At 35.3% G+C, this 16876-nt stretch overlaps 1 protein-coding gene across 1 annotated transcript in view; it reads right to left on the bottom strand.

Annotated features, from left to right (window-relative positions):
• LOC136809734 (FYVE, RhoGEF and PH domain-containing protein 6-like) overlaps window positions 1–16876 on the bottom strand; it is a 41235-nt gene that overhangs the window by 6308 nt on the left and 18051 nt on the right. Inside the window, exons 6-19 of the mRNA XM_067066281.1 lie at window positions 16352–16550; window positions 15703–15824; window positions 11050–11116; window positions 10609–10676; window positions 9854–9946; window positions 8450–8598; window positions 7581–7635; window positions 7074–7175; window positions 6391–6529; window positions 5868–5926; window positions 5082–5153; window positions 4620–4688; window positions 3553–3636; window positions 200–279 (exon numbers count right to left, since the gene is read on the bottom strand). Of these exons, the coding sequence (XP_066922382.1) occupies window positions 200–279; window positions 3553–3636; window positions 4620–4688; window positions 5082–5153; window positions 5868–5926; window positions 6391–6529; window positions 7074–7175; window positions 7581–7635; window positions 8450–8598; window positions 9854–9946; window positions 10609–10676; window positions 11050–11116; window positions 15703–15824; window positions 16352–16550 (1358 nt within the window). The remainder of the gene's footprint in view (window positions 1–199; window positions 280–3552; window positions 3637–4619; window positions 4689–5081; window positions 5154–5867; window positions 5927–6390; window positions 6530–7073; window positions 7176–7580; window positions 7636–8449; window positions 8599–9853; window positions 9947–10608; window positions 10677–11049; window positions 11117–15702; window positions 15825–16351; window positions 16551–16876) is intronic.

Raw genomic sequence — 16876 nt, 5'->3', positions numbered from 1 at the left:
TATTATAATCCTGGCTTCATTGACATCAGTCTAATTGCTAATGAATTAACTAGAGATTTTATGTCTAGTTCAATCTTTATAAAAGTTAACGAGGCTAGGTCGAGAAACCTATGTACAAGAGCGTGAATGTAGTTTTCAATCATTTGATCAGAAATTTAATAATAAATAACCGATTTTTCTTCATTCATCAATACTATACCTTGCGTTTAACAAAAATGATCGTTTCGTACTGATGACTGAAAATTCGATTGACAATTCTTGTGAATCAGGAAATTGCACCTATAAAGAAAGAGAACGAGTCAGCAATGAATTGGACCAATCCAGGATCGAAATTACGGTGGCAAAACAAAAAGTTTTTTTATAAAAAAGCTCATCATACGATTCAGCGTAAGTAAAATGGCAGGGCACGGGTGCCGCCCTAACTTTCATCTTTCAGAAAGTTTAAGGGTGCCGTTTTGGAAATTTAAAATCCAGCCAAAATCTTAAACTTTAAATTCAGTCCTATAGGGGTTTATAAAAAGATGATAAAAAACCCAGATTTTCACCTTTCAAAGAGACAGAGACGAAGAATCCCTTAATTAACGGCTTTTTTCTCTCAATTTGTTATGCAAAATCAGGCAGCGCCCATAGACGTCTTTGGGCAAATTTAAAGCTAGTGGTTAAAACAGGTACGAAAAAAACACAGGGAAATTCGACACTCGAGCTTCAAATTTCACGTTGGTATAAAGAAAGACAGGTCGACAAAAATCTATTTCAAATACACATACGTACAATATTTGTTTTATCAGACTAACATAACATTAAAAACATAGTTTGGGTAATATCAACCTTTTTATTTATACTTTTTCAAACAGACCCATTATAAACTTAAACGCAGTAATTTTTTTTGTAAGAAAGTCCCTGAAACAGACTAATGAATAATAATAAGTACTAATCAATAATAAATTTTCCAAGACTTAACGGACAGAATTTTCAAATTGATTTTCTTTCGTTGAACCCTCATCCTTTCATAGCCGTGGTACAAAACAAAGGTTTTACTTTACTATAATAAAACATCAGAGCGTCATAAATTTACGGCTGAAACATACCTTAAAGCTACTGCAAACAGATCAAGTTTCAAAACTTTATATGAAATTTAAACTATCATGAAAAAATAATAAATAAAATGTACCAACAAAGTGATAAAGGAAAACATCAGACTTCCTTTTTTTCAAAAAACAGTTTGAGTGTATTTTTATAGGCAGGTTGATATTTCTAAGACAGTTCTGACGGTAGAAAGATAGCTTAAGTTAAGTGGCTTGACGTATATGAACTTGATTAACTACTTGATATATTTTTGTAAAGGACCTATCATTTGAGGATAGGAGTCTATTTTTAGTTACATAATGTAAAGAAAAAAAATTTAGAAGAACTATTTTTTATAATCGTTTGAAGAGCAGAGATTTCGAGGGCTTCAATCCTTAGTCAGATTAATTTTTTTTGTTCTTAACTGACAAGGCTTTCCCAAAGGGTGATGTTTTATGGAAAACACTGTAAAGGTTATGAAAAGCTCTTGTTTTCATATTAAGACCTTCTAGAATATAGCCTTTGGATCTATATTATCATTTCCCATTTATATACTGAGAAATGGTTGTTATTAGTGTGCAGTTGAGTCTCGTTAATTCGTTTTTACCATCGAATTATAGAAGGATTCAGAGAATAGAGGTTCGAATTAAAGAGAGTCCCCCATTGCTCATCAAGCGAATTTATTCAAACACGATCGGGATGGATCTCCTGTCTATCTTAAGTATTGTTCATAAATCAACTTCGAATAATTTCATTTTTGGTTATTTTTTGAGATTGATGGCTTATTGGATAGGAGTTTGCAAATATTTCCAAAATCTTAGCTGGTCTCGTTTTTTTCTTCTTAGTTCTCGAAAATATTCTGGCATATGCTTATACTTAAAACAGTCACTTCTAAACTATTTTAGAGAATTAAGTCTTCTGTTGTTCTTAATTTATTCTTAGGTTTTGTCTTATACATTACCTCGGTTTGTCTTTTCAGCCAAAGATTAAAACGTATTCTTAGAAAAAAAAGAATTCTTAAACTCCTAAAAAACATCCGGATGAAAAACCAACCAAACAGTATGGGTGACAACGTGAAACGAAAAAACAAGCGAAAACAAAAGTCAAACAGGTCAGCGAAGAAACAACGCGGACTATCAGTGATCGACGAAAACCATGAAGAGGCGGCTATCAAAAGCACGCCCTCGGCTACTAAAAGTACGCCCTCACCTCCCATTGAATTAGCGAATACATATACCCCTGTACATAGCGTCCCAATACAAAACCCACCAATCAAGTTCAATTACAATGTTATTCTGCCTATGTTACGGGACATACAAAGTCAAACTTGTTCTCATTCATTCAGACCACAAAGTAAGACAAAAGAAATAAAACGTTCGGTTGAGCGAGACAAATTACCCGCTATTCATACTGGGAGATCAAGTCGAAGATCTTCAACAATGACGTCACGCACAAACTCAAGGAACAATAGTTTACCAAATTGGAAATTATCAGAATCGGGAAAATTTCGGTTGTCCGATTTGAATAACCGAGGGAAATAGTTTGTTTATGGATCAGACATATTGTTAAAACACAGTTTTTCGACCTTATGTAGGGAGGGGGTACAATGAATGAAAGCTTGAATCTTTTAGTAACCTATTTAATACACATTTTATTACAACCCTTGCAAGCTGCAGTCGACTTGTTAGGTGAATGGTGTAGAGTTAAGGGCATTTCTTTTCGGCGACATTATAAAGAATGTAGTAAGTACTAATTTGAAAAAGTGAAAGATGCCCTTGATTCAGAGGTTTTAAAAAAGCTATACAGTAGAGTTACTGGTAAATTGTCTCATTCACGGATGGAAATGTCACCGAAAAGATATGTGCCCTACTTACCAGTCCCCTCAAAAGCCAACCACGTTGCAAAGGGTTGATGATAGATGTATATCTCTCAAATTACGATAAAAACTATTTTCAGGTATTTTTGTTTATGTGATCGTGGAAGAGCTTATCACTTTTCATAAGTCATCCTTATTTTGTGCCAGTTTTGTAATATTTTATTTAATAATGATTTTATTCACATAAAGTAGTGGTTTATTGGTAATCTTTTTACGAGGAAAGATTTCGGGACCACTTCCCCTCAAAAATAGAATAGAAACAATTCCTAATAAATTATGTTATATCAAAATATTTTTGTTAGATATTCTGTGTTCTACGGGTGAGCCAGAAATAAGTTAGCCTTTTTTTGATATTTTTCAAAAAAAGATTTTTGGACAAGTAATACACCCAAATTTAAGTCTGGCCCACTGAACGATTCCTAAACAATTTTTGAACAATCTTTCCGCAAAATCAAATCAAAGAGAGCAACTTGTTTCTGGCACACCTGTTACAAGTTTGAAATATATTTCTTTGATTTTGCCTCTATTATCTTTGTTATGATATAGAAAAAAGACTTGGGAAAAGTAGAACAACAGAGAACTTTGTTGAAAAACAGAAATTGAATTCTTACCAGCATTCCAGCCAATGGGAGTTCGAGAATGAGTTTCAATTGTCCGTGACCGAGATGAGCACAGTAAAGGAGTGAATCTGTGAACTAAAAGGAAAGAAATAAAGTATAAGTTAGACCCGAAGGCTTCTCTTTCGATAGCTATCCATCCGAAGGTAGGGGAGGGCGCCACTCTTTCTTCCTGGATCGCTCCACTTACCCTTGATCCTTCTTTTAATTGCTGAGCACGAAGCAGAGAGGCATCAAGTACCATTTTTGTACTAAGTCTTTGGTAGCACGCGGCAGGGGGTTGAACCTAAAACCTTGCGCACCTTACCCAGATGCTCTACCACTGCACTACGGTCGCTAAATAATTAAAGTATAAGTTATCACGATGAGATTTTAATCACGGCTAAAAGAAAGGTTTCTGATCAACTTTGCCATTAAATTAATAGTTGGATCTACCAGGCATGTGAAATGGAAGAGTATCTAACGTTTCATGGCTTCGTTAGAAAAAAAATTGATTTTAAGCAGAAATGTATGTTTTTTTCTTTACTATGCGTTTCTTGTACGAAGCTAAAAGGCGTGGAAAACTTTACAGCAAGTAATTACTTTAAAATCTTAAAAACATGTCATAAGCGAAAAGAGTTCGAATTTTTCCATGGGTCAGGGACCAAATAGAAAACATAAAAGCGTGATAATCGCCGTGCCTGGCACAGATACTTTGAGGTACAGAACCAGCTTCTTCCCCATAAGTTAAGGCATATATGGTTAAGGACTCAACAGAAGCACTCCCATGGTTAAGAACCCAGCAGGTGTAGTTGGAATTTATCTAAGTCAGCAAAAAAATTTGATCGAGGAAAGATAAGTCCACTAGCCCAAAACTTGCATCACCATCTCCACCGGGTAAAATTTAGTTGAAGAAACTTTCAAGCCATTACCAAACAGCACATTACTCATCAACCGTCGATTTTATTTATTACCCATTCAGAGTCAGAAATAAAAATCAAAATTACTATATGGGTTTTTAAACCATTTTTATGGAAAGGAAAGATGAGAAAAAAAACTTCTTCTGATACTTCATTACTTACCAAGATAAAGGTCCTTTGTTGTAATTCTTTTCGACTTAACTTCAGCAGCATGCCTTCTTTGATGAGAAACTAAACAAAAGTAGAGGAGGGTAACTTAAACATTCAAAACACTTATCAACTCTTAACAAAACGGCCGGGTTCGGTCGACTTTTGAGGAGACTGGAAACAAATTTACAAGCAAATGACGTCAAAAGTCTTTCTCTACAAAAATTTCAAAACAACGACTTTAGAAGTTTTGACTTCATTTCTCCCTGTCAAACTCGAGCCCAGTCCCCTCACGTTGTAAGCGTTGATTGGTGTATTGAAGCAGAAGACATACGGTTCTGTTTAATGGGAGATATGTAAAAATACAATAGATATTGTAATCAACAAACTCGGCAAGTAACACAAAAAACATTCCATCAAGAATATTTTTTTTACCTTCTTTTATGAATAAGAAACTTGCAAGAAAAATGTGCATACCCTTCCAGGCTTAATAATGTCGTTTCGATTTTCGATTTGTGATTGAATACGTAGTACTTCTTGAAACTTTTCCTGAAAACAAAAATATGCGAAATTTCGAAGGAATGGTCATGCAAAGGATTTTGGGTCATCCAGGATGTACGTCGGCATGCGTAAAATGGTACGTAAATCAACTTTCTAACTTTGAATCGTGGTAGCAGCACTTAGGTATAGATTCTCAGACGTAATTACGTTCTAAATCTACAGGCCTGTCAGACATGCAAACACTTCAATCTTTCAAATCTTTCAAAGTTGTTGCATTGACCTTTGTAATCTATTTTTTTTATTTCTGATCTCTGATTTTTCTTTCCGAACGAGCGCGAAAGGTTCGAGATGGCAGTTGTAAAATATCAAAAGATCATTTCCTTTTCAGGCTAAACCACTTTCCCGTTCGAGAGATTATCCTCGTGAAGACAGTTCTTGTCATTTCGATATATCGTTGCCGATTGACCGTTAAAAGTTTAAGGTTAAGTTTAAAAAGATCGCGAAATTTTGAGGAAATTAGGGGAGAGATTTCAAAAGATAGTACCATAAAAGGGCAATATTTAGCTAAATTTTCACTGCATTAAAAGATATTATTTTGAGCCACATATGCAGTTGTTTTCTGAGCGAGTTCCCGAAGACCTATAGAATCCATACCGCCGACTATATAATAATCTCTTTTCTTCTACCTACAATATCAAATCAAAGAGGGTAACTTATTTGTGGCACACCCGGTACAAAACGACGGTAGAATATATATCTTACCCCTTCCTTCATACTTTCGTTAATATGATTGGCCACGTCAGAAACAATGGCCACACTCTCTAAAACAAAATTATTAATAATGTTATGTTGTTTTTATGAATCAAAATTCATTTAGAAATTAAAATGCAATCGTTCAAGAGTATCAACCCAAATTATTTTAATATATTTCTTTTTCTTGAAGATTGTAGTTTGCCGATTAAACGCAGTGTAATATAGATTATAGATATTGATTTTGATTGATTACTCCATTAATCGAAACAAACTCTCTCATGATGAACTGAGGGACCCATACGTGGAACCATTTTAGATAGAAAAAGAAAAATGAGACCAATTTTCTGTTTAATTGGGAAAAAATTAAACACAATCAAACAATAAGAAATGGCCGGTTTGATACGAAGTCTTGAAAAATCCTTTCCACTAACACAGTGATCAAAAACACAAAAGAAAATATAGATTGAACAGACAGACAGACAGACAGACAGACAGACAGACAGACAGACAGACGGACAGACAGACAGCATACCTTTGATATCATTATAATCGACATTGTCATCAGGAAGGTGCTTTAGATACTCTTTCAGCAGGAGCCGGTAACTTGGTATCCTTTGGATAGGCTTCAACAGATATGTTGTCAATTTCAAGTTCTTCGCTTTCTTGCTTTTCTAAGGAAGAAGATGAGGGATGCACATTGCATGAACTTGGAATTTATACATCCACCGACAAAGATAAATTGGCTGTAATATGATATTCCGATGCCGGGTTGGTGGAAGTCTGAGAATATTTCGGTTAGACCCGTCAATCCCGCCAATCAGACCTCCCACTGGCGTTGCAAAATCAGAGGCGCAGTCTGGCGAAATTCCGTGATCATTTCGGAAGAAAATTTCAACATCGGGTATCAGAAAACCGACTAGTGCTCATTCAAGTTCGATCAACAATTCGAATGAGTTTAATCTTGAACTCAAGTCGTGGTTTATTGAACCTAATCGAACTTATGATTTGAAAGAAATTGTGAGCATTGGATTAAAGTTAATCAAATATTGATTTGCATTGGAGTTGAACGTCTAGCAAATTTCAATTAAGTTGAACAAACCGATTCGATTATTTAGCCAAGTTATTTATTGAAGTTATCGGTAAGATCTTCCCTATAATAAAGATAAAGAGCTAACTAAAACTCTCTAAAGAAAATCGAAAATGTTGTCAGAATACCTCAAATTCTTTGACGAGTTGTGAGAATTTCATGTTGTTATTAATTTGATCATGATACATGGCCATCGCGTTGTCGTATCCTTTTATGTATGTTGTATACATCTGAACAAAGAATGGAAATATTCAACGTTAAAACAAATCACTATCTATAGCTGGTATGGTTTGCTCCCAGCTTAAGAAATAAGCCCAAAGCCGAAGAAAATTCGCAAACGGACTTTTTTGCCGAAAAGAATTTATAGTCGGTAGAGTTTGCCAGCTTGCCAGGAGAGGATGATAGATTGTAATTCTCACTATAGTCTCCATTATTCGAACCTCTATTTAACTCGAATGTCTACTTAAGTCAAGCAAGTTTTCTAGTCCCTTCAGTTATCAATGCCTTATAAACAAATGCCATAACTCGAACAAATTTTCCTCGTATGTGTTAGGGTCATTGAGACTCTATACTTCTATTTTATTATTGATAACTTATCGTGAAGCTAATTGAAGCATGAAAGCAAACATACTCACCTTTAGAAAATGACAATACCCTCTGACAAGATCACCAATCTTTTTAAACATCTCCCTGAGAAAGTAATGAGGAATATTATAGACACAACTTAATTGGTCAGCCGAAGCTGAGCATTCAAATAGGTAAAATTTTCTTCCAGTTCCAGTTCCATAAGACGGCAAAAAAAAATCTGATTTCCCGATCTCTGGGACTTGTTGATATCTGGCCTGAATTTTCACTTACTGTTAAATCTCTTTGATAACAAATTTGTTTTTATAATTCCACCAAGTTTATCAATCATACTTTCAGTCATAACATGTCACGATAACTTTTACTGATAGCGCGCCCTTTTTAACTTTTGTTTTCATTTAAAATGACCGGACGCCGAATGGAGAATTAGAGAATGCCCGCCGCCTAACCGCCCGATGAGATAATAAGTATTATCGTTGATCTTTGACCCTCTAACCCCTTTGACCCTCTAACCCTCTTAGCTCTTTTAGCTGACCTTCCAGCCTCGGCTGGTTTATTGATTTTTGAGTTACCACGAGCAATATCAAAAAAAATAAAATATTCCTTCCCGGAAATCTTGGTCCAAAATTTTCTGTAAGTGTGAAGCTGTTTCAAAACTTTCAGGCTATGAAATCTATTGAGTTTCAAGGCGAAGGCTAAAGGCGAATCTTCAACCTTTCTCAAGCACGAAAAAGTGAATATGGGACATTCTTTGTTTTCGTGCTTTAAGCTTTTCTAATCTACCGATTATTGTTAATTTCAAGCAATCATTTGAATGAAAACCACGAGGACTGCACAACCTAAAGACTCTAGCCTTCGCCTACACCTTATTGACGAAATCATACGTTTTGAGACATTCAAGCTAAAGCAGAAGTCTTACCAGTTCTCCATCCTTTCTTCAAGGTCGTGTAGAAATTTCTTATCCAATTCATAAATGGATTCAATGTTTAGAAACATGAGAGTGTAACCATTCTCGGGTAGCAGGCGTGAATTCTTCTCCAGTGCACCTTTCAAAGAGACACCGAAATCCTGGAAAATAGAATGTTATAAATGCATGCACGTAATACTTTATTTCATTTTGACGAAAAGGTAGCAATAAAGCATAAATGTCAACGCTACTTTACAATTTTGAAATAAGCTAATGTTTTGTTGGCAACTCATCGTCGCTGATGCTGAGGCTAAATATTAACAGCTTTTTGTTGACAAAGTTCATTATCGGAAATGCTTAGATTATGATGTACAATCCCTTTCATCTTACAGTGGAGTCTGGAACCTAATTCCAATATTTTTCATTCATCTGGAACTCGATGGAAGGTATAGAATGATAAGAACTGGCCGGAAGCTGGCTTATGCATACAACCTTGTCAACGTTGGGTCAACGTTATGGACTCCAGATAAAGTGTCTCAACTAGAAACGAGTTCAGGTGAGTTTAAATTAAAACGAAATATAAGGAAAAAGTCCGATGAAAATCTGCAAAAATGGCGATTTCCGGCATATTTCCGGCATTTTCGACCGGAAAAAATTTTTTCTCAAAAATCGGACTCGGCCAAGTTTTGGGCATTGCTAATACGCATCTTTGTGCAAAAAATCAGAAAAAACTAATGATGAAATCTTGAGAAAATGCCAAAAAACCGGTTTTTCCGGCATATTTCCGGCATTTTCGGCCGGAAATAAATTTTTTTCGAAAATCGGGCTCCGTCACATTTTGGGCATTACCATTTTGCATCATTGTGCCAAAAATCAAAAAAAACTAATGAGCCAATCCTGAGAAAAGCTGGTAACAGACGGACGGACGAACGAACGAACGGACGAACGGACGAACGAACGGACGGACATCGGTTAATTTATAGGACCTCCGAGGTAGGTCCAAAAAGTTCATTTCGAGAAGTGACAAATGAAACCACTTCGCTGGCTTAAGCACACAACCGTGTATCAACGTTCATCATCATCATCCTTCGATCTAGATCCAAAGGACCTAGGTCGGAAATAAACTATAGCCCTCCTTCCACAGCTCTCGATCAGCCATTGCAGTACCCAGTTCCTCAATCTATAGCCCTGTTTCCCGTTTCAAAATATCAAGAAATGTGCGCTTTCTCGAGCGTCTAGGGCCCACAGGACACCAAAGTAAAATTTCTGACACGATTTCAACGTTGTCAACGTTGGGTCAATGTTATGGACTTTAGATGGACGTCGAACGTTTCATTTTGTGTGAAAACTAGCGGTTAGTCCAAGTGATTTCATTTTGAGATTTTGGAGAGAGAAGGGTGTATAAATGAAACTTACATCGCAAATGAGAGCCAGTGCTTCTACAAAGGTTTTCTCCGTTGTCAAGATTTCATAAGCGATGTAAAACAGTTTACTTTTGTTCTCGAATCCCTGTGTAAAGAGTGATTTTATAAATTATCAGGTCATATTTGAGAAAGACAGGGCAGCATCCGTTGACGGCCAAATAGGGCACTTTTTCTAGTTTTGTTTTTACTATAAAGACATTACTAACATTCTAGTGTTTTCATCAGGGGCAGCGTCCGTTTACTGGAAGCTAAAAAGGCACATGAAAAATTGCTTGACTATATAATAGATCGATTGTCTGAAATTGAAGATGATAACCGATAAGGACGGAAATAATTTAGGGAGGGACGGCAGAGTGGTCAGCGCCTGAAAAGAGAGGTTCCAGGATCGAATCTCCACTCCTTCCCATGTCCTGTTCATACATTGATACATAGCCCAGTCGGCTGGGCATGGAAATGTGAAAACAATCGAACGACTGTTAAAAAGTCATAGATTACTGGGCTACCTTGGTAAAACATCAATTCTATAAAGACACGCAAGGGGAGACTAACAGGAATGGCAAAAATAAAACATCACAAATTTTGACACTAATGATCGTCCAATTCACATGAAACTTTCCAGGGTACCTACTCAAAACGTCACTAGTTTTGACCAAAATTGGTCAATCTAGTAGCATCTAAAAAGTTGCGAAAAAGTTTTCGGAAAACCATCAAACTTTTTATTGAAGAAGTAAGGAGAATTTCAATTACCTTGGAGTCTTCGGCAACATTGGAAGTGTTTTCGTCTTCACTTTCAGAATCCGAATCGGAAGATAACTCTAAAAACGGATTAAAATCAGGATAATTGAGAAAACTTACTTAAGGTCAACAACTAAGAATGATCAGGATCATTGGCATAATCATGAAGAAATTTAAAGAGTGTTCTCTAGAGAGGGTAAAGGGAGGGTATAAGATAAACTATATAAGAACAAAAGGCTTCGATGGTCAAAATTTTAAGAGCAAGTTTGGAACGTTTCAAGGCTTTACGGACTCTAAAACACACATCTTGTTAAATTGCAGAAAAATACTAACAAAATGGTGAAAATAAGAACATTTTAAGATTATTTTTAGGCTTAAAAATCAGAAAAGTAAGAAAATCCATCCATCAAAAGGCTCCAAAAAGTTTTGGATTAAACAGTTAAAGTGTCTCACCTTCACTTTGTAATCCTTCACGTCGCAAACTGTCCACACTCTGATAGAAGTTCGAATCCAATGCAGTCTAGACAGAAAAGTAAGTATGGAAACATAGGGAAAAAGTAGAAAAGCAACTCCAAAATTATGCATCTCGTTAGGCTTGAAATTCAAAACATCAACAAGAATGATACAAGTGATATTTTTATTTGTCCTGATGATGATTTAGCAAAGAATCAAAAATTTGACGTTTTTAAATCGCTTGTGCCATTCTTGTAGTTGCTTTTCTACTTTTTGTATTGAAAATATCGGCTGGTAAAGGATTTAAATAGGGAAACATAAGTAAGCATCCTTGTTACCGTGTTTTCTCTATCTAGCACCGTCCTCCAATAACTAGTTTCGATTTCCAGACCACTATTCTTTTAACACAAAACGTAGGAGCAATCCTGCCACAAAGTCAAAAAGAAGAAAAAAAGCCGTACGGGAGTCGTACAGTTGGAATAATTCAAACACTCAAAAAAGTAAACAAACTTCTAGGTAGGTTTTTTCTACTACTGTAAAAGAAGCTTTTGAGTAAAACTGATGTAAATTAGTAGTCTAGCTCTAGACTCTCCAATAACAACCACACCTTAAAAATATATGAATCATTGACGAGCGAGGGCACAGCGGCACGCAGAGAAGAAGCAGTATCTTAATTTAATTTCGAAAAATCTTTGCAGGATTGAAATCGGTGAAAGTCTGCACTTTAGACGCTACGTTTTTGAGTTCATGTGACCCTTTTGGCCCACCTAATACCATAGTATGTAGGCTTCTGGTGATCCTCTAACGAAAAAAAAATTTTATATAGGAAGTCTGCGATTCAGACTACATAGAATGGTATTATTCCCGGGGAAACTTTTCTATTGCCATTTCATCAGCAGAAAAAAACCAACACTTTGGGTCAGTAAAAAGGGGACTTCAACTTTTTAAGCGGTCAGTCTTTTATTGCTGTGCTCCCTGGAAAATAAACAGCGGAAAGATCGCGGAAATGTGCCAAGAATGTTTCCCCGGGAATGGGAAAGTGTAGCCATTCTACGGTAGTACCTTTCTGAACTTTTTAGGTGAGAAATAACATGAAAGTTGGTGTAATTGTTTCATAGCCTGTTTTCGTTGTTTCATCTTCTTACGACAGGGCGTCAAACAAACCATGTAACGAAAGTAATCAACGCAAAGAGGCGTGGATGGCATGCTGTGGATATTTTTTTCTGTATTTCTTTTTACTGAAAATTTTACACTTAACAAGAACTCGAAACAGGAAATCTACTTGTTTGATATATAGAAAGTGTTTTATTGTGAAGGTTTTAAAAATAGAATTCAACTCTGATTCGACGTTCTTTTATTTGATACGCTCCATTATTCGATGATATTAAAAGTCACTGTCAACAAGAAACTCTCATAAACGACGCTTTACTATTCGATAAGCTCCTTTATCGATGAAAATCCAATTCCCCTTGAAAATCAAATTCAAGAGCGTCGACTGTGCTGTTATTTTTGTACTCTGGGGTCTTGCTTATTTGAACTCTAACGGGAAATCGAACTTGTTTGAAATATAGAGTGCTTATTGCGAGGGTCTCTTTGATGGGTAGTAATTTTATTTCAGAAGACTCAAAAATTTAAAAGTTCGAATAAGCGAGAATTTTCTACATATAAATAAAGCACATAGAAAATGTTCTCCGTTAAAAATATTGAATTTCATTTAGGCGAGACCAATTTAATTTGTTGTTCTACGGACAGATCGTTAGAAAAATATGGGTCGGTCGGTCGGTCGGTAAAATAAGAATAAATTTTTCATTTATCAGGGTTTGTAAGGTACCGAGAAAAGTATCTGGATCAAAAATTCACTTTGTTTTTTATCTTCGAAGAAGATCATAATAAAATTTTAGTGTATGGAATGCTTTTTATGATTTTTATGATTTTTCAATTTGTTGAATTAATTTTCAGCTTTATTCAAGTTTAATTCTTACAAATAACTAGTGTGTAAAATATATTGTAGTGGAAATTCGATATTATTATTTTTTTGACTTTAGCAAAAATTGGGTTGGTCGGGCCCGTAGAACAACAAATTAAATCGCCTTAAATAGCATTTATGAAGACTTTCTCTTATTCTTGTTCGTTTAAAAGACAAGCAGCAGAGCAAGGTCAAAGCGAAAGAAGAAAAAAATCGAAATCAACAAGCATCACATCAAGCAAGCATCACAATCAAATATGATGTATTTGAAATATTCATCAATTTTATATATATCCATTCACTTATCAAAAATCGCAACCTGTCTTGACTTAAACTGTCTTGACCTCTAGAATAGCCGTGTTTTTAGAATTCGAAATGTCGTTGCGACTCTCCGGAACTTTTCAGATTTGGACGAATAAGAATTAGAGAAGAATAAATGGACTTTCGTTAGCCTTGATCTTCTTCGCTTTAAAACTTTATAACAAAAATTTTTCCCTTTGAGAGTGTTTTCTTAGGCTACTTTCACTTTATTGCCACTGCTCCGAATCTCTGTAACTCGAACATTTACTCCGATCCCGAGTGAGGTTTCGAGTAAAGTTGTTCGATTTTATCTGAGCCAAATTTTCGTTTGCACGAAAAAGAAAAAAATCTTCGAAAAGAAAAATAAGAAAGTGAAATCAATTCTGAAAGTGTCATTTCCCTAAATTGTTTGAATGTTCCACCAAAAGAAAAATGAAGTACATTTTCAATAGAGAAAGAAAATTGTAAGAAGTGTGAAAAAGTAAAATTTTGATTCGTGAAATGTAACTATTTTTTTTGATATCCAAATTTTCACTCCAATTTCAACTCTTCTCTCCATATCTTTTCATTCCGATTTTCATCCATTATAGGTAGAAAAAACTTCCGTATTGCTACATGCTTCAGAATTCACAAACAGTAAAAATTAAAATAAATTACACGTTTTTTTATAAGGAACCTTAATCTGGCTCCGAGCCTGGAGTTGCTTATTTTTCCAGAGAATTTCAACCTCAAAGTTCCTTATCGAGTTTCTTATTTATTTAGCTGTTAAGCTTGGACAGGATTTGATGCTTGGTTAAACAACTGACTAAAATTCAGAAAAGACGTTTATTGAACGTTGTTTGGTAATATTTTATCAACTTTTTCTTTAAGATTTTGTGTGCTAGTTTAAGTTTAACTCTAACTTTTCCTTAATTTTTTTCTTATTCTCAGCCTGAGCAGTTCCTTACACTTCCTTATTTTTTGGACCATTTTCAGCCTCAAATTCCTTATAACTTTTTAAATTTGGTTCAGTGGTTCTTCATCTATGAGCTTTTTAAGTCAAAATTCAATTATCGGAAAGTGCAAAAACACGTCAAAAATGAGGTATCAAATTATAATTGTTTTCTTTATCTTTAACATTGTGTTTTTCGAGTGTGCTGATGTTTTACGACCTCGTTAATTAGTGTTGTAGGTAATTAAAGTTTGTAAAATAATAAATTAACAACGAAGTAGATTTATATAAATTTATTGTAAATATTTTCATCAAAAATATTTTGCAAATAGGCAAAATTTGCCTTTTTTATGAAAATATCGCGTCTTATGAAAGAACAGAGAGTGTGGGTCTGCCTGGAATATGCTAGAAAGTGTATGGTGGTGGTTCTTTTCTGAACAAATAACTTGTTAATAAATTTTGTGAAAGTAAAGAATCTAAAGTTTTAAAATTGAATTAAAATATCTAACATGCTCTTTTCTAACGATTTAATGACCTTGCTTGATTGATTGATAATAAAACAATTTGATACCTCTTTTTTGACGTAATTTCGCTCTTTCCGAAAAGTGAGATTTGACTCTAAAAGCTCATAAGTAGGGAACTTGTAGGTCAAATTTAAAAAGTAATAGCTCAAACTTTAAGTTAGAATATCTACTTTCTACATATTAAAATTTCAAGCACTTTGAGACATTTGTTCGGCCTCGAGACGCTGAAAACTGTCCGAAATTTTTCGTGGGTCACCCGGTATATAATCCTGGAAGTCCCTGTAATGGTTGGAAATATTTTTGAAAGATGGAAATTTGGTCAAAATTAGTAAAAATCAGTCCCAATAAATCTACCAATATTTAATTTAATATTTAATTTAATATTTACCAATTTTTCCTCTTTTTAGTCTCGCTTAGGGTCGAAGAGTCGACAGTCGAGCGGTACATACTCGTCAGCTTGCAACCCACCCCGGGCTTCCCTTCACAAAAGGCACACTATCTCAAGCACCGCATCTCTAACAAATTACAGTGTAGCTCGCCTCTATATTTCTGACATGGTCTACAATCGTGGACATGAAAATTATGAGGCAAAAGCTACATCTAACTCCTCCCTTCCCCCCATTTGCAATGTTCAATGAACGGTGGGAAAGTCGTGCGCACTGACCATTGCAAATGGGGGAAGGGAGTCTGTTTTCTACGCATTTTTAGTGTAAATTCTTGTGTTTGTCTCAAACATTTTTATCCATGATTGTATACTAAACACAAACGCTTATCAACTTTCAGACTTTTTTTTTTTCATTAAGTTCTTCATACTCGAGTTTTGATCCCAATAACTCTTCAAAACAAACAAGGTTACCCTTGGTTTACCTTACTTTGGATTTAGACGGTGGAAAACATTTCGACTCAAAAGATCACCGTGGAATTTCACAAACCTCATGGGACATTGTTTCAACAGCTATATTTTCTTTCTCATCATCTATCTGAGGTTGTTGTTGTTGTTGAAGGGCGGATTTTGGAACGGGCGGTCGAGGCGGTAGTGATCGCTTCTGAATTTCTGAAATAGCGAAACGAAATTAAGATCTATTACAAACGAGTGCATAAATATCTACTAATCCACGCTTTTTCGTTTATAATAATATACTTTATAAGAATATTCAGGAATATTTATGATGAAATCGGCCAAAATATTAGGAATATGGTAAGAATACCACCATCATGGAATTTGGAAACTGAAGCTAAGAATGCCATTTTTAGAGCCTTTTACCTGTAAATTGCCAATTAATTCCCAGCAATGCTAAGAAGTTGCATAAAAATGCCAAATTCTTGCTGGGTTTGCATCCTAACATAAGACCCTCTATATTTCGAAATTTTCACTTTTTCGAATAAAACATAATGCTAATGGATATCGAAGACACAATGCCTTATCAGCCCTTTTTACGCCAGCCGTTATTGCCGTTTTTTCGTTACGAATCAGAATCGAATAAGGGTCGGGCTAAAAATGGAGCAAAAATGAGCTTTGGCGTAGTAAGGGTCGATAAGGTAGAGGTATCTGTAAGAAAAAGCTGAAAAGGAAACACTGACCTGCTCTGGATGGTGATTGAGGAGGCGGTGCAACTGTTTCATATCCACTATCTGGTCTTTTAGTCATACTCCCAGGGCGGGGCGGTTTAGTTGGCGGAGGCGGGCTACTCATTGTCATGTCAACGTATTTACTGTCACGAAAACTTGATGGTGTGGATGCTGTTGAATCGAGACCTGCTTCTGTTTTCATACCGGGTACCTAATAGTGTTAACAAAATTGTTCACTGGTGATTGAGAATAATATCGCTCGAAAATTGCCAATTTTGCACCTCTTTTCCTTGTTTGACAACCAAATACCGGCCACAAAAAAGTTTCTCTCCTTAAAACTAATTTTCTAGAAATCTAAAGATTTTAAAAGAACCATTCCTACTTTACTGGAAAGAAGAAAGATAAACTTAAATTTTGATGGGTCATTTATTAAATTCGATTCATTAGATCAAAAGTTATGCTCATAGAAAAAAAAGAAGTTACTTTTTGAAATTGTTAAAAAACGTTGAAAATCGACCTATAAAATTAAACAGAAGC

Source organism: Clytia hemisphaerica, unplaced genomic scaffold, assembly GCF_902728285.1.
Source record: "Clytia hemisphaerica strain Z4C2 unplaced genomic scaffold, Clytia hemisphaerica genome assembly, whole genome shotgun sequence".
Lineage (NCBI taxonomy): Eukaryota > Metazoa > Cnidaria > Hydrozoa > Leptothecata > Clytiidae > Clytia > Clytia hemisphaerica.
This window is presented reverse-complemented; position numbering and strand designations above follow the sequence as displayed.